The sequence below is a fragment of the Oncorhynchus masou genome, chromosome 29, assembly GCF_036934945.1.
Source record: "Oncorhynchus masou masou isolate Uvic2021 chromosome 29, UVic_Omas_1.1, whole genome shotgun sequence".
NCBI lineage: Eukaryota > Metazoa > Chordata > Actinopteri > Salmoniformes > Salmonidae > Oncorhynchus > Oncorhynchus masou.
This window is the reverse complement of record NC_088240.1, coordinates 16326075-16351674: the sequence shown is the minus strand read 5'-3', so window position 1 is coordinate 16351674 and position 25600 is coordinate 16326075. Positions and strand designations below refer to the sequence as shown.

Here is a 25600-nt window from a genome sequence, read left to right as displayed (position 1 = left end):
GACCTCTACCAGGAACACAAGCATTTCGCTACATATGCAATAACATCTGCTAAATACAGTTGAAGTCGGATGTTTACGTACACTTTAGCCAAATACATTTAAACTCAGTTTTTCACAATTCCTGACATTTAATCCTAGTAAACATTTATTTTAAGAATGTGAAATGTCAGAATAATAGTTGAGAGAATGATTTATTTCAGCTTTTATTTCTTTCATCACATTCCCAGTGGGCCAGAAGTTTACATACACTCAATTAGTATTTGGTAGCATTGACTTTAAATGGTTTAACTGGTAGCCTTCCTTAACTGGTAGCCTACATTGTTTAACTGGTAACTGGTAGCCTTCCACAAGCTTCCCACAATAAGTTGGGTGAATTTTAGCTCATTCCTCCTGACAGAGCTGGTGTAACTGTGTCAGGTTTGTGGGCCTCCTTGCTCACACATGATTTTTCAGTTCTGCCCACATATTTTCTATAGGATTGAGGTCAGTGCTTTGTGATGATAACTCCAAAACCTTGCCTTTGTTGTCCTGAAGCCATTTTGCCTTGAGTTGCTTCAATATATCCACATAATCTTCCTTCCACATGATGCCATCTATTTTTTGAAATGCACCAGTCCCTCCTGCAGCAAAGCACCCCCACAACATGATGCTGCATTTGGAAATTGCTCCCAAGGATGATCCAGACTTGTGGAGGTCTACAATTTGGCTGATTTCCTTTGATTTTTCAATGATGTCAAGCAAAGAGGCACTGAATTTGAAGGTCGGCCTTGAAATACATCCACAGGTACACCTCCAATTGACTCAAATGATGTCAATTAGCCTACCAGAAGCTTCTAAAGCCGTGACATCATTTTCTTGAATTTTCCAAGTTGTTTAAAGGCACAGTCAACTTAGTGTATATTAACTTCTGACCCACTGGAATTGTGACACAGTGAATAATAAGTTAAATAATCTGTCTGTAAACAATTGTTGGAAAAATGACTTGTGTCATGAGGAAAGTAGACGTCCTAACCGACTTGCCAAAACTATAGTTTGTTGACAAGAAGTTTGTGGGGTGGTTAATAAATGAGTTTTAATGACTCCAACCTAAGTGTATGTAAACTTCCGACTTCAACTGTATGTGTATGCGACCAATAAAATTACATTTAACTCCTGAGGTTTGCACCCTGTTGCACCCGCTAAAACCACTGATTATTATTTGACCCTGCTGGTTGTCTTTTGAACGTTTGAACATCTTGAAGAACAATCTGGCCTTAAATGGCCTTGTACTCTTATAATCTCCACCCGGCACAGCCAGAAGAGGACTGGCCAACCCCCAGAGCCTGGGTCCTCTCTAGGTTTCTAATCTCCACCCGGCACAGCCAGAAGAGGACTGGCCAACCCCCAGAGCCTGGTTCCTCTCTAGGTTTCTTCCTAGGTTCCCCCCCTTTCTAGGGAGGTTTTCCTAGCCACCGTGCTTCTACGTCTGAATTACTTGCTGTTTGGGGGTTTTAGGCTGAGTTTCTGTACAGCACTTTGTGACATCAGCTGATGTAAAAAGAGCTTTATAAATACATTTGATTGACGGATTGATTGATTTGTATGTAGGTTGGCTGTAATGACTATTTCTGGATGTTTTAGCCTTGGGACATTTCCAGTTATTTTGCCAAGCATGGCCACTACTGAGAATAACTAGTTATATTTAATAAGATCACTCATCAATGAAACCTAACCTTTAGACTTAATATGTAATCTTCAAGGAAAGGCCTCTAGAAATACACACACACTTAATATAAACTTGATCTGAAGTTAAGGGGAAACGCAACAAATCTAATTCTCTGCTGTCTATCTTACTGCATATAATACACCTCCTGAGGTAGGATGTCAGTCTCTTTGTACAACGAGGTGCAATCGATGGGCAGCCGGCCCATTTACAGCCAGCCGGAGATAAGACCTGGCTGCAGGGAGATCGGGGATGTTTCTGGGATGAAATGCTTGTTGGGTATGGAGGAGGGAGCACCGCGAGACTTGATTATATGTGACGTGTCTGACCGAGCGGAATGGTTCTTTCCTGTGTCGAATTCACAAGTAGTCACTCACACACACTCCAATTTAACAACTAGGCACTCACACACACCCCCACAGACTCCAAATTCACAAGTAGTCACTCACACACACTCCAATTTAACAACTAGGCACTCACACACACACACCCACAGACTCCAAATTCACAAGTAGTCACTCACACACACTCCAATTTAACAACTAGGCACTCACACACACACCCACAGACTCCAAATTCACAAGTAGTCACTCACACACACTCCAATTTAACAACTAGGCACTCACACACACACACAGACTCCAAATTCACAAGTAGTCACTCACACACACTCCAATTTAACAACTAGGCACTCACACACACACACCCACAGACTCCAAATTCACAACTAGACACTCACACACACTCTGACTTAACAACTAGACACTCACACACTGACTTAACAACTAGACACTCACACACACTGACTTAACACACACACTCACACACACTGACTTAACAACTAGACACTCACACACACTCTGACTTAACACACGCACACACACACACTCTGACTTAACAACTAGACACTCACACACACTCTGACTTAACAACTAGACACTCACACACACTGACTTAACTAGACACTCACACACACTGACTTAACACACGCACACACACACACTCTGACTTAACAACTAGACACTCACACACACTGACTTAACAACTAGACACTCACACACACTGACTTAACAACTAGACACTCACACACACTGACTTAACAACTAGACACTCACACACACTGACTTAACAACTAGACACTCACACACACTGACTTAACACACGCACACACTCTGACTTAACACACACACACACACTCACTCTGACTTAACACACACACACACACACACACACTCTGACTTAACAACTAGACACACACACACACTGACTTAACACACGCACACACTCTGACTTAACTAGACACACACACACACACACACACACACACTCTGACTTAACAACTAGACACTCACACACACTCTGACTTAACAACTAGACACACACACACACTCTGACTTAACACACACTCACTCTGACTTAACACACACACACACTCACTCACTCTGACTTAACACACACACACACACACTGACTTAACAACTAGACATTCACACACACTGACTTAACAACTAGAAACTCACACACACTCTGACTTAACACACACACACACACACACTCTGACTTAACACACACGCACTCTGACTTAACACACACTCTGACTTAACACACACACACTCTGACTTAACACACACACACACACACTCTGACTTAACACACACACTCACACTGACTTAACACACGCACACACACACTCTGACTTAACAACTAGACACTCACACACTCTGACTTAACACACACACTCACACACACACACACTCTGACTTAACACACACGCACACACACACACACACTCTGACTTAACACACACGCACACACACACACTCTGACTTAACACACACACACACACACTCTGACTTAACACACACACACACTCTGACTTAACACACACACACTCACACTGACTTAACACACGCACACACACACTCTGACTTAACAACTAGACACTCACACACACACACACACACACACTCTGACTTAACACACACACTCACACACACACTCTGACTTAACACACACTCACACACACACACTCTGACTTAACAACTAGACACTCACACACTCTGACTTAACACACACACTCACACACACTCTGACTTAACAACTAGAAACTCACACACACACACACACACACACTCTGACTTAACACACACACACACACACACACTCTGACTTAACAACTAGACACACACACACTGACTTAACAACTAGACACTCACACTCACTCTGACTTAACACACACACACACACACACTCTGACTTAACACACACACTCTGACTTAACAACTAGACACTCACACACACTGACTTAACAACTAGACACTCACACACACTGACTTAACACACGCACACACACTGACTTAACAACTAGACACTCACACACACTCTGACTTAACAACTAGACACTCACACACACTGACTTAACAACTAGACACTCACACACACTGACTTAACACACGCACACACACTGACTTAACAACTAGACACTCACACACACTCTGACTTAACAACTAGACACTCACACACACTCTGACTTAACACACACACACACACACACACACACACTGCCCCCTGGCCGGTAGCAGAGCTATAAGTGGACTAATGACCATCTCAGAGCTGTCAGTCACATTCTCCTTGCTACTGTCAATCAGTCTAGAAAGTCTAAGAATACTATTACATACCTATCAATCTCACTCACTCATGCTGTTAGACACGCATGCCAATACCTGTTGAGAAATACTGATAATTATTTCATGACAATCACAATCCCATGTAAGCTTGACAATCACTGCAAATGTCTGAGAGAAATAACCACGGTGCTACACTAAGACGGAGAATCTGTTGGAAACCAATGATAAAAGGTACAACATTCTAATTATATTTGTCGAAAAATATAGTAAAAATATAGTATACATTCAAATTGTGTTTCAGTCATCATGCGACCCTGACATTCCAAAAATACACAGTCCACATATGACACCATTTTGTGATGAAATAACTGCAAGTGGCGGTTGGATGAAGTTTCCCCCTAGATGTTAATCAACCTCAAGTATTCCTACACTATATTAACAATTAGGATTGGGTGTAGTACGCCGATTCTACATCTGTGTGTTCGGCGAGGTTCTACTCATAGGCAGGTCCCCTATTGTGATCTGCTGCCTCAATTAATTTGACATTCACTGGGGCAGGGGGCCGAATAAATAAAGAGTCCTACAACAAACACACACACACTGGTCTGGATAGGGTCACTTGTTATATGTATGTAATAAAGGACACACATACAGCAGTAACAATGGAACATCATTGCCCTGCAGCAATTTTGCTACAACCCATCATAGTGAATCTGAGTAATCACCAAACCATGTCCAAGGCCACTGCAACTTCCTGTGGGGCCCAATGGAGCAGAAAATTGGAAAAATAGATTAAGCCATCTGAGCCTTTGTCTATAAAGACTTGCTTCACCCCTTCCTTTGTGCTGGCACCTGTCCTCTCTATTCCTCATCACTCTCCTCCTCCTTTCCTCTCCTCATCTTTTCTCCTTCCTCTCAAACCTGTCCTCTCCATTCCTCATCACTCTCCTCCTCCTTTCCTCTCCTCATCTTTTCTCCTTCCTCTCAAACCTGTCCTCTCCATTCCTCATCACTCTACTCCTCCTTTCCTCTCCTCATCTTTTCTCCTTCCTCTCAAACCTGTCCTCTCCATTCCTCATCCCTCCTCCTCCTCTCTCTATTCTTCATCTCCCCCTCTCTTTCCCCCTTTCCCTATGATTGGTTTTGTTGGCTTCCTCCATCACCCTCCTCATTTCCTCTCTTGTTATCTGCTCTCCTACTGCCCCTGAAGGAATGCATCTCCTTGTCGATGCTGTTAATGACCTGCGTGTCTTTTGTCCTCTAAATGAGAGATGCCAGCATGCACAGGCCAAAATTAGCATGGAAACACCAAGCCTATGCACCGAGATGACAGTCCCCTTCAATCAAACACACACCCACAGAGAGAAAAAGGCAGGAGGAGGGATAAAGGGAGAGAGGGAGAGAGGGATAGAGAGACAGAGACAGAGAGAGACAGAGAGAGAGAGACAGAGAGAGACAGACAGACAGAGAGAGACAGAGAGAGAGAGATACAGACAGAGAGACAGAGAGAGATACAGAGAGATAGAGACAGAGAGAGATACAGAGATAGACACAGAGAGAGAGACAGAGAGAGAGACAGAGAGAGAGACAGAGAGAGAGAGAGAGAGACAGAGAGAGAGACAGAGAGAGAGACAGAGAGAGAGACAGAGAGAGAGAGACAAACAGACAGAGACAGACAGAGACAGACAGAGACAGACACAGACAGAGGCAGAGACAAACAGACAGAGACAAACAGAGACAGACAGAGACAGAGAGACAGAGAGACAGAGAGACACAGAGAGAGAGAGACAGAGAGAGAGACAGAGAGAGAGACAGAGAGAGAGACAGAGAGAGAGATAGAGAGACACAGAGAGAGACAGAGAGAGAGATAGAGAGACACAGAGAGAGACAGAGAGAGAGATAGAGACGTAAAAGAAGAAAATAAGTGAGAGAGAGAGACACAGAGACAGAGACAGAGAGAGAGACAGAGAGAGAGACAGAGACAGAGACAGAGACAGAGAGAGAGAGAGAGAGACAGAGAGAGAGAGAGAGAGAGAGAGAGAGAGAGACAGAGACAGAGATAGAGAGACACAGAGAGAGACAGAGAGAGACAGAGAGAGAGATAGAGACGTAAAAGAAGAAAATAAGGGAATAACAAGAGTGGTGGCAGGAGGAGAGAACGGTAGAAAGAAATCACCTTTGACCTTTATCATTGATAGTATTGTTGTACACTCTTAGAATAAGATGCTATGCAGAACCTAAAAGCGTTATTCGGCTGTCCCCATAGGAGAACCCTTTGAAGAACTTTTGTTGGTTCTAACTAAAACCGTTTTGGGTTCCATGTAGAAACCTTTCCACAGAGGGTTCTAAATGGAACCCAAAAGGATTCTAGCTGGAACCAAAAAGGGTTATCCTATGGGGACAGCTGAAGAACCGTTTTCAAACATTTTTTTTCTAAGAGTGTACGTGTCATATTCTGTGATACTGTGAATGCCAGGGAGGGATTGGTTATGAGTCCTTGAGGAGAAGCCTTGGCAACGATGAGACAGAAGTAAACCAAGGCATGCTGAGAACAAAACACAATGGGATGATATCATTATCGAACAATGATTGGGTTTTCACCCTCATATCTATCATGACATGTTGCTACAAGGAGTCATCATGCTGGTTGAGTCACAGTCAAAGAGAGAGTATGGTTTTTTAAACAGCCAAACCCAGCTTTCTTTGAAAACTTTCTATTCTATAAGTCTTTGTTCAAAATTATACACAAGTAACACTGAAATCAACACTTGTACTTAGAAGCCCTCTCCCCCTCCTTTCCAACTCTTCTGCTGTTCTCAAATTAATTACCAATCAGCTCTGGGTGACAATAATCCATAGAATTTCTAACCTGGCTAATATGGCTATGCTGGGCCTTCCGAGTGGCTCAGTGTTCTAAGACACTGCATCACAGTGGTTGAGGCCTCACTACATACCCGGGTTTGTTCCCAGGCTGTGTCACAGCCGGCCATGACCCGGGAGACCAATGAGGTGGCGCACAATTGGCCCAGCGTTGTCTGGGTTAGTGGAGGGTTTGGCTGGCCGGGATGTCATTGTCCAATTGCGCTCTAGCGACTCCGTGTGGTGGGCTGGGCACCTGCAAGCTGACTTCGGTCGCCAGTTGTAGTGTTTCCTTCGACACATTGGTGCGGCTGGCTTCCGGGTTAAGTGAGCAGTGTGTCTAGAAGCAGTGAGGCTTGGCAGGGTTGTGTTTCGGAGGTTGCGTGGCTCTCGACCTTTGCATCTCCCGAATCCATACGGGAGTTGCAGTGATGGGACAAGACTGTAACTACCAATTGTCTATCAAGAAATTGTAGAGAAAAAGGGGTAAAAGTACAAAAACATTTTTGATATATAATAATATGACTAACAGGCACAAAGAGAGTGACCAGTCCTCACCAGCAGATCAATGTAATGAATACAGAAGCTAAAATCTATTGGGTGGTGGGGGTGAGCAGAGGGGGTGTGCAGTGGGGGTGGGCAGTGAAACAGTCCGTTGAAAGGAGAATGAACTCAGTTATGGCTGTGTTGTTTCTATCCTTTGCCGCAGAGTCATGACAAGGAGTGGTGAGAAGCTGGGCTCCAACATTCCAAAATACCCGAGCTCTGAAGCAAGCTTCCAGAAAATTGGAACGGAAATGGCGCCACACCAAACTGGAAGTCTTCCGACTAGCTTGGAAAGACAGTACCGTGCAGTATCGAAGAGCCCTTACTGCTGCTCGATCATCCTATTTTCCTAACTTAATTGAGGAAAATAAGAACAATCCGAAATTCGTTTTTGATACTGGTCGCAAAGCTAACTAAAAAGCAGCATTCCCCAAGAGAGGATGACTTTCACTTTAGCAGTGATAAATTCATGAACTTCTATGAGGAAAAGATTATGATTATTAGAAAGAAAATTACGGACTCCTCTTTAAATCTGCGTATTCCTTCAAAGCTCAGTTGTCCTGAGTCTGCACAACTCTGCCAGGACCTAGGATCATGAGAGACGCTCAAGTGTTTTAGTACTATATCTCTTGACACAATGATGAAAATAATCATGGCCTCTAAACCTTCAAGGCTGCATACTGGACCCTATTCCAACTAAACTACTGAAAGAGCGGCTTCCTGTGCTTGGCCCTCCTATGTTTAACATAATAAACGGCTCTCTATCCATCGGATGTGTACCAAACTCACTAAAAGTGGCAGTAATAAAGCCTCTCTTGAAAAAGTCAAACCTTGACCCAGAAAATATAAAAAACTATCGGCCTATATCGAATCTTCCATTCCTCTCAAAAATGTTAGAAAAGGCTGTTGCGCAGCAACTCACTGCCTTCCTGAAGACAAACAATGTATACGAAATGCTTCAGTCTGGTTTTAGACCCCATCATAGCACTGAGACTGCACTTGTGAAGGTGGTAAACGAGGCTCTGCATCTGTCCTCGTGCTCCTAGACCTTATAGTGCTGCTTTTGATACCATCGATCACCACATTCTTTTGGAGAGATTGGAAACCCAAATTGGTCTACACGGACAAGTTCTGGCCTGGTTTAGATCTTATCTGTCAGAAAGATATCAGTTTGTCTCTGTTAATGGTTTGTCCTCTGACAAATCAATTGTAAATTTCGGTGTTCCTCAAGGTTCTGTTTTAGGACCACTATTGTTTTCACTATATATTTTACCTTTTGGGGATGTTATTCGAAAACATAATGTTAACTTTCACTGCTATGCGGATGACACACAGCTGTACATTTCAATGAAACATGGTGAAGCTAGAAGCATGTGTTTCAGACATAAGGAAGTGGATGGCTGCAAACTTTCCACTTTTAAACTCGGACAAAAGAGAGATGCTTGTTCTAGGTCCCAAGAAACAAAGATCTTCTGTTGAATCTGACAATTAATCTTAATGGTTGTACAGTCGTCTCAAATAAAACTGTGAAGGACCTCGGCGTTACTCTGGACCCTGATCTCTCTTTTGAAGAACATATCAAGACCATTTCAAGGACAGCTTTTTTCCATCTACATAACATTGCAAAAATCAGAAACTTTCTGTCCAAAAATGATGCAGAAAAATGAATCCATGCTTTTGTCACTTCTAGGTTAGACTACTGCAATGCTCTACTTTCCGGCTCCCCGGATAAAGCACTAAATAAACTTCAGTTAGTGCTAAATGCGGCTGCTAGAATCCTGACTAGAACCAAAAAAATTGATCATATTACTCCAGTGCTAGCTTCTCTACACTGGTTTCCTGTCAAAGCAAGGGCTGATTTCAAGGTTTTACTGCTAACCTACAAAGCATTACATGGGCTTGCTCCTACCTATCTCTCTGATATGGTCCTACCGAACATACCTACACTACGGTCACAAGACGCAGGCCTCCTAATTGTGCCTAGAATTTCTAAGCAAACAGCTGGAGGCAGGGCTTTCTCCTATAGAGCTCCATTTTTATGGAACGGTCTGCCTACCCATGTCAGAGAGGCAAACTCGGTCTCAACCTTTAAGTCTTTACTGAAGACTCATCTCTTCAGTGGGTCATATGATTGAGTGTAGTCTGGCCCAGGAGTGGGAAGGTGAACGGAAAGGCTCTGGAGCAACGAACCACCCTTGCTGTCTCTGCCTGGCCGGTTCCCTTCTTTCCACTGGGATTCTCTGCCTCTAACCCTAATACAGGGGCTGAGTCACTGGCTTACTGGGGCTCTCTCATGCCGTCCCTGGAAGGGGTGCGTCACCTGAGTGGGTTGATTCACTGATGTGGTCATCCTGTCTGGGTTGGCGCCCCCCCTTGGGTTGTGCCATGGCGGAGATCTTTGTGGGCTATACTCAGCCTTGTCTCAGGATGTTAAGTTGGTGGTTGAAGATATCCCTCTAGTGGTGTGGGGGCTGTGCTTTGGCAAAGTGGGTGGGGTTATATCCATTCCGTTTGGCCCTGTCCGGGGGAGTCCTCAGATGGGGCCACAGTGTCTCCTGACCCCTCCTGTCTCAGCCTCCAGTATTTATGCTGCAGTAGTTTGTGTCGGGGGGCTAGGGTCAGTTTGTTATATCTGGAGTACTTCTCCTGTCCAATTCGGTGTCCTGTGTGAATCTAAGTGTGCGTTCTCTAATTCTCTCCTTCTCTCTCTCTTTCTCTCTCTCGAAGGAGTTGAGCCCTAGGACCATGCCCCAGGACTACCTGACATGATGTCTCCTTGCTGTCCCCAGTCCACCTGACCATGCTGCTGCTCCAGTTTCAACTGTTCTGCCATATTATTATTTGACCATGCTGGTCATTTATGAACATTTGAACATCTTGGCCATGTTCTGTTATAATCTCCACCCGGCACAGCCAGAAGGGGATTGGCCACCCCACATAGCCTGGTTCCTCTCTAGGTTTCTTCCTAGGTTTTGGCCTTTCTGGGTAGTTTTTCCTAGCCACCGTGCTTCTATACCTGTACAGCACTTTGAGATATCAGCTGATGTACGAAGGGCTATATAAATACATTTGATTTGATCATACGTCATCTGTAGTGCAGAGGTCAGCGGTCTATCAGCTTATCAGTTCATTACTTAATAACTACCTCCTGGGCACAGATGTCAACGTCCAGTTTTGATAGATGTCATCGAAAGGTCGACTAATGTGAATTCAGTGTAGACTCAAGAAACACCAAGGCATGTTGTTTACCTTTTATTTCAGATTGAGTTCAAATAAGATGATAATGGTGTTTGGTGATGACTTTGAGCACCTCTAAGTTTTCCTATGTTTACACATTATCACATTGAACTTTTTTTAAACACAGTGGAAACAACATTTTGTTCCCAATGGGAAACTTCTTTAGAAACTTTAAACAGTTCAAAACAAAAAGTGCGAATACAACTGGGAACCCTGGCCGAGGCTAGAATAACTAGAAGCACAGATGGATTCTTCACTCTGATAAAACTGGGATGAAGCAAGAGGGATTAAGTTACATATCTGATCTTCAAAATCTATCAGACATGACACCTCCCCTGCTAAGATTAGGATGCAAGAACCCTTTGTTCTTTACTGCAGTGGTTAATGGTGGCTTTATAGTTTTTCTGTGTGTGGAGCGCTTAGAACAGAACAGAGAGATGCTGTGCTGGATAAAGATGAGTCCTTCCTATTAACCCAGATTCAGGAGTGCTGCGGTCTCACTGAGAACTGAAAGAGGCTGGAGACAAACAGCCTCCTCCTCCTCCGGCAGAAAGCACCAGACTGAATATTTAATAGAACCCATTTCAGATTCACTGCTGCTTTTAAATGTACTTCCGCTTCTCAAAGACGAGGCTGGCTGCTGAATAACTGAGTAGGGCTGAGCCTGAGCAGGGAATCCCGTTGAGGTGTGTGTGGGTGTGTGTTTGCGTGATGTGTGTGTGTGTGTGTGTGTGTGTGTGTGTGTGTGTGTGTGTGTGTGTGTGTTTGCGTCTGCGTGATGTGTGTGCGATGTGTGTGACATATCATTAAAGAACTGTAGAGTTCAGCAGCATTCACTAGGTAAATACTAGACAGGAGACTCCCCTCTTCCATCCCTCTCTACACCCCTCCCTTCTTATCCCTTCCCCTGGGGTGGGCAGAAAGACCTTTGTGCCGTTATGCGGGATGGGTGGTGGTAGGGAGGGGGCAGGTCACAGGTAGAGGTGTACACATAGGGAGGGAGCTGAGAGAGGGATGCATGGCAGGGCAGTGCATCGTGATTGGCAATTTATTATCCAGTCCAGTCACTTGTCCTCTGCAATGTGTAGAAAATGACTTTTCTCCCCCTGCTGCTGCAGCTTCTTCAAGGCTGTTTGGTTCAGTAGTTGGTCCTGCTGAAGCGGGGTTCTCCCTGATTGCCTTGCTGGCTGGCTGGTTGCAATTGAACGGAGACCGCCACAGTCTTCTGAGCCCACGAGTCAGGGCTCCACACTTCATACTAAAAGGCAGTGTAGTTTGCAGCGTTGCGGTGTGCACACTTCAGAGGGGGAGCAGGGATCAAAGCCAGCGAGTGGGAGGGAGGGAAACCCAGCACGACACAAAAACACAGCACATCACAGGCACAACTATGCAGCATTTCCCCCACCAGCGTGGTGCATTAATTGCTGTACAACACAGCAGAGTCCAACACAACATTACTCCAGAACATTCTAGAACAGTCTGGAACACTATAGCACAGCATTGAACACCATGCACTGCACAGTTTAGCGAAGCACATGGCAGCAATTCAATTCAACGGAATTTAATTTGATGAGACTTTATCAATCCCTCATGGCATTGATAAGACTTAATTACCGTATTCCTCTCATGTCTTTGTCAAGGCACAAGTTCACCCCTACTGCCAGTTGCAAACAGAAAACCACATAATATGAATGGCACAAACATGGTCCCAGCACAGGCCCCATTCCAAGCTGACTGGCCAAGTAGCCACTGGCTGGAGGAGCCAAGGGAATAGTAACATAAGAGGTTTATGAGGCAGTCTCAGAACAAATACTGACAACACACACACACCTCCCTGTGTGTCGAATCCTACATTCCCTGGTCTCCTAGACAGCTCTGCAGAGGTTGATGTCTAATTCCCTGTGACTGGATTCTCTGATGGATGAGCTCTCTGCCTCCCCCACCTCCCCCACTGCCCCCTCCCCCCTCTCCCTGTCCCCCTCCCCTGCCTCCCCCTCTCCTGTCCCCCCTCCCCTGCCTCCCCCTCTCCTGTCCCCCCCCCCTCTCCTGCCTCCCCCGTCTCCCCTCTCCTGCCTCCCCCGTCTCCCCCTCTCCCGTCTCCCCCTCCCCCCTCGTCTCCCCCTCCCGCCTCCCCCGCCTCCCCCTCCCGCCTCCCCTCCCGCCTCCTCCTCCTCCTCCCCCTCTCCTCCCCCTCTCCCCGCCTCCCCCCTCCTCCCCCTCTCCCCGCCTCCCCCTCCTCTCCCGCCTCCCCCTCCCCCCCCTCCCCCGCCTCCCCCTCCTCCCCCTCTCCTGCCTCCCCCGCCTCCCCCCCTCTCTCTTGAGCTATACCCTACCTTTTAGGAGTGGGATGATTTTCAGATGGAGACAAATATGGGTGAACAATATTTATTTCTAGGCAATAGTCAACTATAGTCTAATCATATTTAGGAAGTACATTTTCTTGGAACTATAACAGCCCCATCTTTCTCCGCCCATGCATAGGCTACAGCCTACTATTTTAGTTGAGACCACAGGTGCACCTGATCTCACACATCTGGCCACTGAATTTGAAGCAGCAAGAATGATGACAGTGGACACTTGCATTTTTTCTTGAGCTACGTTTTGCATATTGGATATGGCCTACCTTTTAGGAGGACGATTTTCAGGCAGAGAGGTATGAATGGGTAATCAATATTTCAGTAGTGTAAAGTACTTAAGTAAAAAAATGTTTAAGTACTACTTAAGTAGTTTTTGGGGTATCAGTACTTTACTATTTATATTTATTAGCTTTTACTTTGCTGCATTTCTAAAGAACATAATATACTGTTTACTCCATACATATTCCCTGACACACAAAAGTACTCATTACATTTTAAGAGGTTAGCAGGACGGGAAAATGGTCCAATTCCCACACTTGTCAAGAGAACATGCCAGGTCATCCCTAAACTAACATTTTAAGATGTTAGCAGGACAGGAAAATGGTCCAATTCCCACACTTGTCAAGAGAACATGCCAGGTCATCCCTAAACTAACATTTTAAGTGATTAGCAGGACGGGAAAATGGTCCAATTCCCACACTTGTCAAGAGAACATGCCAGGTCATCCCTAAACTAACATTTTAAGATGTTAGCAGGACAGGAAAATGGTCCAATTCACACACTTGTCAAGAGAACATGCCAGGTCATCCCTAAACTAACATTTTAAGAGGTTAGCAGGACAGGAAAATGGTCCAATTCCCACACTTGTCAAGAGAACATGCCAGGTCATCCCTAAACTAACATTTTAAGAGGTTAGCAGGACGGGAAAATGGTCCAATTCCCACACTTGTCAAGAGAACATGCCAGGTCATCCCTAAACTAAACACAAATGGCTTCGTTTGTAAATGATGTCTGAATGTTGGAGTGTGCCCCTGGCTATCCGTAAAGTAAAACAAATAAGAACATTGTGCCGCCTGGTTTGCTTAATATGAAGAATTTGAAATAATTTCTACTTTTACTTTTGACACAGTATATTTTAGAAATGAAATGTACTTGTTTTACTTAATTCTATTTTAAAACAAATAGTTTTAGATTTAGTCAAGTAGTATTTTACAGGGTGACTTTTACTTGAGTCATTTTCTATTAAGGTGTCTTTAGTTTTACTCAAGTATGACACTTGGGTGCTTTTCCACCATCGCAATATTTAATGATAAATTAACGGCTCGCTCACCATGGTAGCCTATGCGCGCGATGCGCTTTTTCCTTTTCGGCGATTATCAACAACACGTCGACTCACGTCCACTTCATTCCAGTATGAATATTTATTTACAGACACTGTAGCAAACTATATAGTCCAATCATATTTAAGTTAATGTCCATAGAAAGATGAATGCCACATGATTCTCCACCCATGCATAGGCAGCCTCGGGTATTTCATTGATACCAAACATAGAGTATACGCGCTCTTGGTCTCGCACACCCAATTTGAAGAGGGGAGGTAGGCTCCTTAACTTGAAGCAGTGCGTTCTGAGTGTGTGAATAACGCGACAGAGACGTGCTTTAAATACAATAGGCAGGCCTAAGCAAACGCATACAAAGCAGAAAGACGACCGGTTCCATTATACTGGGAAAGATGGGTTAATCTGTGGACATCGGAGGGTTGGAGTTAAGAAATGAATGAATGGTGGATTGGCCGCGGAGGGGGAAAATCCAGCACTTCAACAAATTGGAAAAAAGGAATATATGTATAATTATGTAACTACAGTTACCATCGATGTGAGCGAAATATCTGTAAGTAGCAGTATAAATATTGTTATATGTTAGTTTACTCCATTTAGGGTATGGGTGGTAGGGTTGTGGTGGTGGGGGGCAATCCTGCAGGAATGCTGCCCTCTACTACCTACATACAGTAGGTTTCTGCAAAACACTACAGTAAATACTACAGTATACTACTAATGTCAGCAAAAAACAATACAGTAAATACTACAGTATACCACCAATGAATGCCAAAACACTACAGTAAATAACACAAGGCGACAGGTAGCCTAGCGTTTAGCCAGTAACTGAAAGATTGCTGGTTAGAATACCCGATGACCAAGGCACTTAAACCTTTTACAGCACATTTTACTGCACCTAAAAATAAAAACTACAGTAGCCTTTGCGGAGTCCCTAACCACTGGATGTCCGGTTTTCAGGGGAAATGGAACGAGAGCAACTTCAGCATTTGGACGTTAACAAGGCAACACTCCATCTTAACTCGTCCACATTTCCCTGGATTGGTTGAACAGTGCAGAAAATAACCTCTCCCGGCAGTATTTTTTCTTCTTGTCAAGACAAGTATGTAGGGGTTCTAGTTTCAGGCATTTATTTTACACCTGTTAAGTTAGGTTAATACCACAGTAAAAAAACACTAGGCTACAGTGAATACTATAGAATATAAATATAGTAATACTACAGTATTTATACCATAGTATACTATAGTATTTTTCACGTGGGTGGAGAGCACAAAAAAAACAATTTTGCTGCATTGCACCTGTCCAAACAAACACTTGTAGGCGAATGTAGGTTAGTTGAGACCTCACCTGAACTGAAACGTTTAATTTTATAATGACTATATAATTTAATGAATTTTCCATCATAAAATTATTTTGAATGTTTGTAACAAGTTACAGTATGAAATCAATGAATATAGTCTAACCGCAATTAGTAGCAAAAACTGCTTGTAGTTTAGGCGATCCTATGAGTGGTAACCACTATCAAAATGCTATCGCGTTGGGAATGGCTGTGGTCTTTGTCGTTTGTTACGTCTTCGTCTGGAATCCCCTTCTCATAATCATTAAGGGACACCGCAGTGCATGTTTCACACAACCACCATCAGAAAATTATAACGTTTCTGTAAAGGTTGCAACAGAAACCCTCTCTTACCTGAGAATTGCACTACAGCAAGTAGTGGCTTGGTGTGTCGTGAGAGTGGCTGGTGGTGGAGCCTATGCAGTCCGTCTCTTGGCGCGCCTCTGTGGCGTGTGATCACAGCTGTGGTATCAACAGCCCCGCTCCGCGCAGCAGCCGGGTGCTCCGGTGTGTAGGGGGCGTGGTCACCGTTTCGGGGAGCCAGCTGGGGCAGCTTCTCTGCTATCTGCTGAACCCTATTTAGGGATTAATTTATCCAGGGGCAATGTACCCTGATATTGAATGTCCTAATAATATCCAATTGACTCAATAAGTCATACCGCAGTATCACAGTATTTGTTCATATGTCTCTCTGTGTGTGTTAAAGGCGTGAGGGAGAAGTGCTCCAGATCTAGGTGCAGATTGTGATATCGTACCCTACTTCTGCCCTTAGCTGTTAAGGTATGCAATTATAGCGTTACAATTATATAATCACAATTATAGATTATAGCGTTACAATTATATAATCACAATTATATAATTACACAGAACACTGAATTATAGGGTTTATTTTTTGTGAACAACTGTTTTCATTAGACCAATTTAAAAAAATATGTATAAAATGCCTTGTTTAAAAAAATATATAGGCAAGTCAGTTAATTAAGAACAAATTCTTATTTACAACGACGGCCTAGGAACCGTGGGTTAACAGCCTTGTTCAGGGGCAGAACGACATTTATTTCCTTGGCAGCTCAGCGATTCGATCTCGTTACTGGCCCAACGCTCTAACTACTATTCTACTAGACTACAAACGCACCCCTGTCGGGCCAACACCATTCCCAACCTCCGTCAAAAACACAATATAAAACACAAACAAATCAAATAATAACAATAAACAAACATTACAATCAAATAAAAAAGTACATACAAGATTGTTTACCACTATATAACCACCAATTAATTATATGATCTCTGTGGATAAAATAGTTATTGATCCTTTATCGTAGCCTAGTTATGATCCACTATCGTTAATTTCCAGAAAATCTCGAATACCTCTCACCGCCAGGTGGCAGTCAATATAATCTACTACTCTCACTTGCAGTCGTTGTGGGTGTGTCTTGCCTCACAGAGTCGTTTTCTTTGATTATCTCCATCTCGGTGACAGATAATCAGAAAAAAACAACAGACTCGGTGGAGAATTTTGCTTTTAAAGCAATGGAGGAGTACAATTCCGGAGAGGAGGTAGATTGTGCATTAAGCTAGATACAAATTTCAGACTTTGACACTGATTTCAAACGGCCGAGTTAGCTAGATGAATGGTCAACTAGCTAGATAACGTTAGCATGCATTGCATTGAGGGTGCTGGCTTTGAAAACGTATCTGACGAGTATATGAGTGTTTAATTAAGTTGTCAAATGAAACTGACACGATAATATACACCTTTCAAACATTTGTCATGCAAATTATGTCATATTATTGCATGTGGGGAATTTGTAAGCTTAGCAGCTAGCTGGGTGTGGTCAAATCAATCAGACTGGGCTGGGCAGGACTTGATTAGTGGCGCGCTAGCATCTATCAACATTCAGCATAGGCATATGCCTACAGTATTATACAGATTAAACCTTCGGCTGTCCCCATAGGGTTTTACATGGAACCCGAAATGGTTCTCCTATGTGGACAGACGAAGAACCGTTTTAAGTTCTAGATAGAAAAAAAAAGGTACTAAGAGTTTAAATATGTAACGTTGAATCTACTTAGCTATAAATCTTCCAGTAGCAGGCTGTAGTACACATTTTCGCTGTGCAAGTTATTCTGAAGATCCTATCAACAGTTAGCTATGAGTTTATTGCAGCAGTCCTTCCTCCCGGGGCTTGTCTGAAAGGATTTGATATCCAGTCTTGACAGTTGTCGTGTTGACTAAGTTCTCACAGAGTGGACTGTCTGTCTGTGTACCCTAATTTGTTTTGCAAGGGGAAAGTAGGTCAGCTACTTTTGTGTGAATGAATACTCAACAGCACAAGCTTTTTGTTTTGAGTTGTATCATAACAAAGTAATCCACACTTTATGTTAAATGTTTTTCATAAGTATTATTTTTATATATCTTTTTATATCGTTTGGAATCACAGGTGTCCTTCAACGCAGATGAGGCCAGTGTCTCAGTTAAAGAGGTAAAGGGATATTTGAAACATGTTTGTCAGCAGTGTTATTTCTTGGATGGTAAAGATGATCAAAAACACTGATTATCCCTTCATAGATAATAATGACTGTGTTGTCTTCCTTGCTGACTGTCTGGTTTCTGTGTCTCAGTGTATCGAAGCCATCATTGGAGGACTAGATTACAACCAGAACAAAGTGAACCAGTGGACTGCCAGCGTCGTGGAGCACTCTCTCACCCAACTGGTCAAGCAAGGGAGACCATTCAAGTTCATAGGTATGATTGTAAGAATGTTATAACACAAGGAAGTTATGGTATTACAAGAGTCACTCAACAATTAGTCACATCAAAGTGGTGAGAAAACATACAGTACCAGTCAAAAGTTTGGACACATCTACTCATTCCAGGGTTTTTCTTTATTTTTACTGTTTTCTACGTTGTAGAATAATAGTGAAGACATCAAAACTATGAAATAACACATGGAATCATGTAGTAACCAAAAAAATGTTTAACAAATCAAAATGTATTTTATATTTAGGATTCTTCAAAGTCGCCACCCTTTGCCTAGATGACAGCTTTGCACACTCTTGGCATTCTCTCAACCAGCTTTATGAGGAATGCTTTTCCAACAGTATTGAAGGAGTTCCCAAATATGCTGAGCACTTGTTGGCCACTTTTCCTTCACTCTGCGGTCCAATTTGGAATTTCTTTCCTTAATGCGTTTGAACCAGTGTGTTGTGACAAGGTAGGGGTTGTATTCAGAAGATAGTTCTATTTGGTAAAATACCAAGTCCATATTATGGCAAGAACAGCTCGAATAAGCAATGAGAGACAACAGTCCATCATTACTTTAAAACATGAAGGTCAGTCAATCTGGAAAACTTTGAAAGTTTCTTCAAGTGCAGTCGCAAAAACCAACAAGCGCTATGATGAAACTGGCTCTCATGAGGACAATCACAGGAAAGGAACACCCAGAGTTACCTCTGCTGCAGAGGATAAGTTCATTGGAGTTAACTGCACCTCAGGTTGCAGCTCAAATAAATGCTTCACAGAGTTCAAGGAACAGACACATCTCAACATCAACTTTTCAGAGGAGACTGTGTGAATCAGGCCTTCATGATCAAATTGCTGCAAAGAAACCACTACTAAAGGACACCAATAATAAGAAGAGACTTGCTTGGGCCAAGAAACATGAGCATTGGACATTAGACCGGTGGAAATATGTCCTTTGATCTGATGATTCCAAATTTGAGGTTTTTGGTTCCAACTGCTGTGCTTTTGTGAGACGCAGAGTAGGTGAACGGATGATCTCCGCATGTGTGATCCCACCGTGAAGCATGGAGGAGGAGTTGTGGGGGTGCTTTGCTGGTGACACTGTCTGTGATTTATTTAGAATTGAAGGCACAATTAACCAGCATGGCTACCACATCATTATGCAGCGATACGCCATCCCTTCTGGTTTGTGCTTAGTGGGACTATCATTTGTTTTTCAACAGGACAATGACCCAAAACACACCTCCAGGCTGTGTAAGGGCCATTTGACAAGTGTGATGAAGTGCAGCATCAGATGACCTGGCCTCCACAATGACCTGAACTCAACACAATTGAGATGGTTTGGGATGAGTTGGACAGCAGAGTGAAGGAAAAGCAGCCAACAAGTGCTCAGCATATGTGGTAACTCCTCCAAGACTGTTGGAAAAGCATTCCTCATGAAGCTGGTTGAGAGAATGCCAAAAGTGTGCAAAGCTTTCATCAAGGCAAAGGGTGGTTACTTTGAAGAATTGCAAATATAAAATATATTTTGATTTGTTGAACACTTTTTTTGGGATTCTACATGATTCCATATGTGTTATTTCATAGTTTGAATGTCTTCACTATTATTCTATAATGTAGAAAATAGTAAAAATAAGAAAAACCCTTGAATGAGCAGGGGTGTGTGAACATTTGACTGGTACTGTAGATGCAGTAAAAGTTGAAGTTGTTGGTATCCCTTAGAACAGTGGTCACCAACCAGCTGAGTGAGCATAAATTTAAATAATTCACTTTTTATTTTACTGGGCTAATGGTGCCTGCATCCGATGGTCAGTCTCAAAGGAGGGAGAGAGCAGCAGACTGAGGGTCTGTTTCTCAACATCCCTCGCTCTCCCTTTCCTCCACTGATACTGACCAAAAAGGGACACCGTCTTCCAGCTGATGCCGAAACTCGAGTCGCACCGCATTATTTCTGCCTCATGCACAAATTCATGTTGTTACTCCTATGAACAGAGAAAGTGAAATATTCCTTTATATTAAAAAAGACCCAAGCCGCTAATAATAACAACGCAAGCCTATAGATACACTTCCCTACTCGTTCATTACTGCTGCAGGGATTGTTGTAGCATTGAGTGTAAATAGGAAGAAATCACATTTTATGGGTTATAAAAGTGTTGACTACAAAGTGTTGGCAGTACTGAGTAAGAACTTAAACATGAACTCAGTCATAAAAACAGCAGCTCTTTGCTGTATTAGTCATGGTTTTAAACGTTTTGAAATTTCACAGTATCATTTTTGCCATAGCTTTCTTTATGCCTTCTACGTTACTGCGGACTCGGTCATCTGAGCAATCTGATTGGCCAGCGGTGATGTAGTGCACTTAATTTCCTCTCCAGGCCCACCGGGAAGGCAGAGTTTGTACCTTCAGACACATGAAATGGCAACAGTTTGCACAGGACAGCTGACTTGGCTGCACCTACCACCAACAGACCAATACATAATATAAAAAATAGGAACACAAGGCTTTATCATTGTTTTTTTACAGAAATGTTTGGCGATCGACTAGAAATGCCTTGGAGATCGCGATCGACCGGTTGGTGACCACTGCCTTAGAAGAAGGCTATTCTACTCAACCCTTAACAAGCTGGATGATGGGCCCTGTGTGTGCTCCTGGTCACAAAGTGCTGTATAATAGCACTATGATAGAGGTATATCTTTCTATATGATAGCCTTTGTGACCAGGAGCAAAGCCCTGTGCATGACAGAATGCCTACAGCAGGAAATGTATCTTCAACATGGTCTTGTGTTCCAGTGAACTGTGCCATCATGCAGAAGAGTGGTGCTGGTCTCCACACGGCCAACTCCTGCTACTGGGACACTGCTACTGATGGTGAGAGAGATGAAACCCCCACGCATACTGTTCTAACCTTTGAACAGCCATTTGCTTTTGTTGTGCTAATGAACAGTGTATTCGGTTTTGGCTTATTCAGAAGGGTGCAACAAAGTATAGCCCGACCGATATGGACCTTTTTAGCGCTGTATCGGTATCGACGATAATTCCACCACTAACCGATATTTAATAAATAGGATAGGGAAAAAAGGGAATCTCATGCTTATCTGAACATTGTTTCATTTAAGGCTGTCCCCGACTACAAAAAATCTTGGTCGACCGAGTCTGTTCTTTTGACCAATCGATTGGTTGAAATTTTAAAACGTATATTTTTCCATATATAGAAATATCCTATGTGTTTTAATCAAATCCACTATATGCACTGAGCTAGTCTGATTCTTTAAGCGAACTGTTTGACTAAATAATTAAGACACAAATGACTAGAGGGAGTCCGACCGCAATTGATTTGATTGTGCCGCCTGGCTCAGACTTGCTGCGTTTTGTAAAAAAACAAACCACACAATAAAAACAGTGAGTGACTGTGTGACTAGCACCCGTTCTCTCTCTCCTCCCTGCTGCAGAGAGCACCGCAGAACATCATTGTGTGCAGCGCTGTCCGTGTTGCTGAAGCTGCAACATGATTAGACATTTGACTGAAAAGTGATGTTGACGAAATCCCTAGTTTGTTTAGTCAAAACATTCCCTATTCCCTCAGCCCTTGCTCTCTTTAGGTGACACGTGTATGCATCACATGCCCGTGGCCAATAGGGCCTGACCTATAGCATATCATAATCACATCAATAAATTGGTTATAAACAAACTCTGAACATTGTAACACGTGACAGCAAAATGCATGCAGAGGGCGTGACAAATAAACTGGAAACGGGAATGTTTACTGGTTGCGCTGGAGGTAAAGGGGAAGCCAGATGTGTGGAGTACATGTGACTAGTTGTGGAAAAGACTGGAGATCAAGAAAAAGAAGGTAAGGAGCAAGCTCTGTGTGCAAATTAAGTCTGTGCGTGCCATACAGGTGCTGTTAGATTACAATATACTTTTTCTGACCATTTGGAACAATGTAAACAAATTATAAGCATTCCAGAGAGCCGGGTGGAACGTTTTTTTGTAACTGCTTTATTACAACAGTCTCATTCATCCGTGAAATGGAACGGTTTAGGCCTATTTATTATTTACTCAAATTTGTCTTTGGTCGCTTTATTTTAGAACTAAAATGTTTGATTGCATTTCACATCATGAGTGACTCGTATGCTGTGTGTCGACATGAACAAATAAATGATTGATTGATACAGTAGCCTGTATAACTATTGAAATACAGGCCTAAGTAAGTTATGATATTAAGACTAAACAGGATGAGCTCTTATGGCGGCAGCTTGATGGTTGTTATGTACAAGGCTGCTATACTAAGACCACTAATGATAATGACATTACTTATTATAATAACAATAAGGAGATCAAGGAAAAAAAGTTATTTTTATTATAAATATTTCTGACAATTTGTAACAGTGTAAACAACACCAAATGTATGATAAATAATACCAGAAAGGCTGGTCTGACGAGAGGAAAAACGTGTAAAGCAACGACAAAAAATAGCAGAATTTGTGAAATTGTTTCGTGAGGCTTGGTTCTCGTGGAATCAATCAACCAAACACTCAAACAGGCAACGGAAGCAGGATCTTTCTTATTTCTGTAGATATTCAGTACCAGTCAAAAGTTTGGACACATCTACTCATTCCAGGGTTGTTCTGTATTTTTACTATTTTCTGACCTCACCCCAATTGAGATGGTTTTGGATGAGTTGGACCACAGAGTCCTGTTGGAAAAGCATTCCTCATGAAGCTGGTTGAGAAAATGCCAAGAGTGTGCAAAGCTGTCATCAAAGCAAAGGGTGGCTACATTGAAGGATCTCAAATGTAAAATATATTTTGTAACACTTTTTTGGTTACTACATGATTCCACATGTTATTTCATAGTTTTGATGTCTTCACTATTATTCTGCAATGTAGAAAATAGTACAAATAAAAAAACTAAAAAAAACTTGAATGAGCAGGTGTGTCCAAACTTTTGACTGGTTCTGTATATAGATTTATAAAGCCAGTCACATTTAACAGTTAGGCTGTTTGCTATTATGCACCGAGCAACATGGTCTGGAATAATGTGCCAATTCAACAGCGCACTGATGTGTTTCAGAACCGCGGACAGCTACCACTATCCAACATGGCAGAAAGCGCATTTATTATAAAATATTCACATTTTTATTTGTGGTGTGCCATTGTTTCATAATATAACCATATCAAATTTCAGTAGCACATGTCTTAGACTGATGGAGTGTGCCATCCCACTGGCCTCCAGAATGGATCAGTCCACTCAGACAGGAGCCAATCAGTCTTGTACAATATGATTATACTTTATTTGTTATTTTTTTGCTACTGCTCGACTAAATAAATCTCGGTCATCCAACAGCCTATGACCAAACAATCGACCAGTCGACTAAATGGAGTCAGCCCTAGTTTCATTATTGTCACAATGTAAGAAATCAACATTTGAAGCACATTTCTTGGACAATTCCTCTTTGGGATGGCAATTTATGAGAACTCGGTGTGGAAAAATGACCCTTTTTCATTTTCCCGCTGTAAAACAGTATGTTGGCAGATATATTGGTACATTTTGTCCCCCAATTGGTGTTGGACCCTCCAAAAAAAACATTGGTCGGTCTCTAATAGAAAAGTATTGTACTGTACATACATGATTCCCTGTGATTTTCTGGAAAAAAGAATCTGGTCATTCTCTGTTTCTATCTGCGTATGTTTTGAAATGTTGCTCTTCACTGAAGAAGCCACACGTTGGAATGTATTTTGTGTGTCCAAATTGGTTCTGATGTTGTGTTGAATCTGATTGGTTGAGATCTAGTGGGTTGACCTGATGGGTCTTTGTGGTGTCCTCCCACAGGAAGCTGCACGGTCAGGTGGGAGAACCGCACCATGTACTGTGTGGTGAGTGTTTTCGCCGTGGCCTTGACCTGTTAATGTGCCCCCCCCTCCTTCTCGCACTGAGCTGAACACAACCTGGCATGCACCAGCACCAGCACCACCAAGCCTTGAAGATCCAAGCTGATTACCATGCAAATGTCTGTTGTACAACATCTTTCAACCCCACACTCTCAAACTTTGACCACTCCCAATGGGAACCATAGGATGGGAATTCAGTGATGTTGCTATAAGTGGTGGATGCATAGTGTTGTCTGTGTGTCAATGTAAATAGACCAGTAGTTCAGCATGGACTTAGAAAATGGAACTAACCACACTGGACATGTGGAATATTATTTACTAAATCAATACATCCCATTTCCAGTTCCAATAGTGTGTCGTAGTTGAACCACTATAAAAATAATAATAATTGGAGTCTCAAAGCAGAGGTGTAATATATTCCTAACAGAGTGCAGAGAGAGACATTGGAGGTTCCGTTGGAGCATTGCAGGTTTATGATGGTGTACTTTTTCTTTTAGAATGTGTATTATAATTCTTCTAAGATCATTCCCTCTGGATTGTTGAAGTTGTAGCTCTCCTGCATGTTGTATCACATTTACCTCACTAGCCCTGATATAATTTGTGATATTAAATCGACTGAAAATGCTCATGACACTACAAGTATGACTTGTGACTGACCGTGTTTGTACATTGACCTTTGTCATTAAATGTATTATTTAACTATCGTCACATGATTTCCTGGTGTTTAATTGAGATGTCCCACCAGTAAAGCAGGTTGACAGAATAGCTAATGAGGTTTAGGATGGGGTGAAACAAGTGCAACTGCTGGTTTCTTACCTTACACACATTCCTGTACATAAGGGGTTGTGGTAGTTGAGGTAGTACTTATGTTAATTATCTTTTGTTGTTACAAATTGTCAATTTGCTGCATTGTTGTTGTAATAAATTCTATGTATCAGATGGGATTTTAAAATAAGATTGAGAG

General features: G+C 42.6%; 2 protein-coding genes across 2 annotated transcripts in view; one reads left to right on the top strand and one right to left on the bottom strand.

The window, feature by feature from the left end:
- Nucleotides 1-16623, bottom strand: part of sytl5 (synaptotagmin-like 5) — a 73148-nt gene extending 56525 nt beyond the window's left edge. The window contains exon 1 of the mRNA XM_064944136.1: nt 16353-16623. The gene's annotated coding sequence lies outside the window, so the exon portion shown is untranslated. The remainder of the gene's footprint in view (nt 1-16352) is intronic.
- An 811-nt stretch (nt 16624-17434) lies between these two features.
- dynlt3 (dynein light chain Tctex-type 3) lies at nt 17435-25344 on the top strand. The gene is made up of 5 exons (XM_064944135.1): nt 17435-17558; nt 18443-18484; nt 18624-18747; nt 21536-21613; nt 24578-25344. Exons 1-5 carry the CDS (start codon nt 17532-17534, stop codon nt 24652-24654), a joined length of 348 nt encoding a protein of 115 aa, XP_064800207.1. The 5' UTR covers nt 17435-17531; the 3' UTR covers nt 24655-25344.
- The last annotated feature ends 256 nt before the right edge of the window (nt 25345-25600 follow it).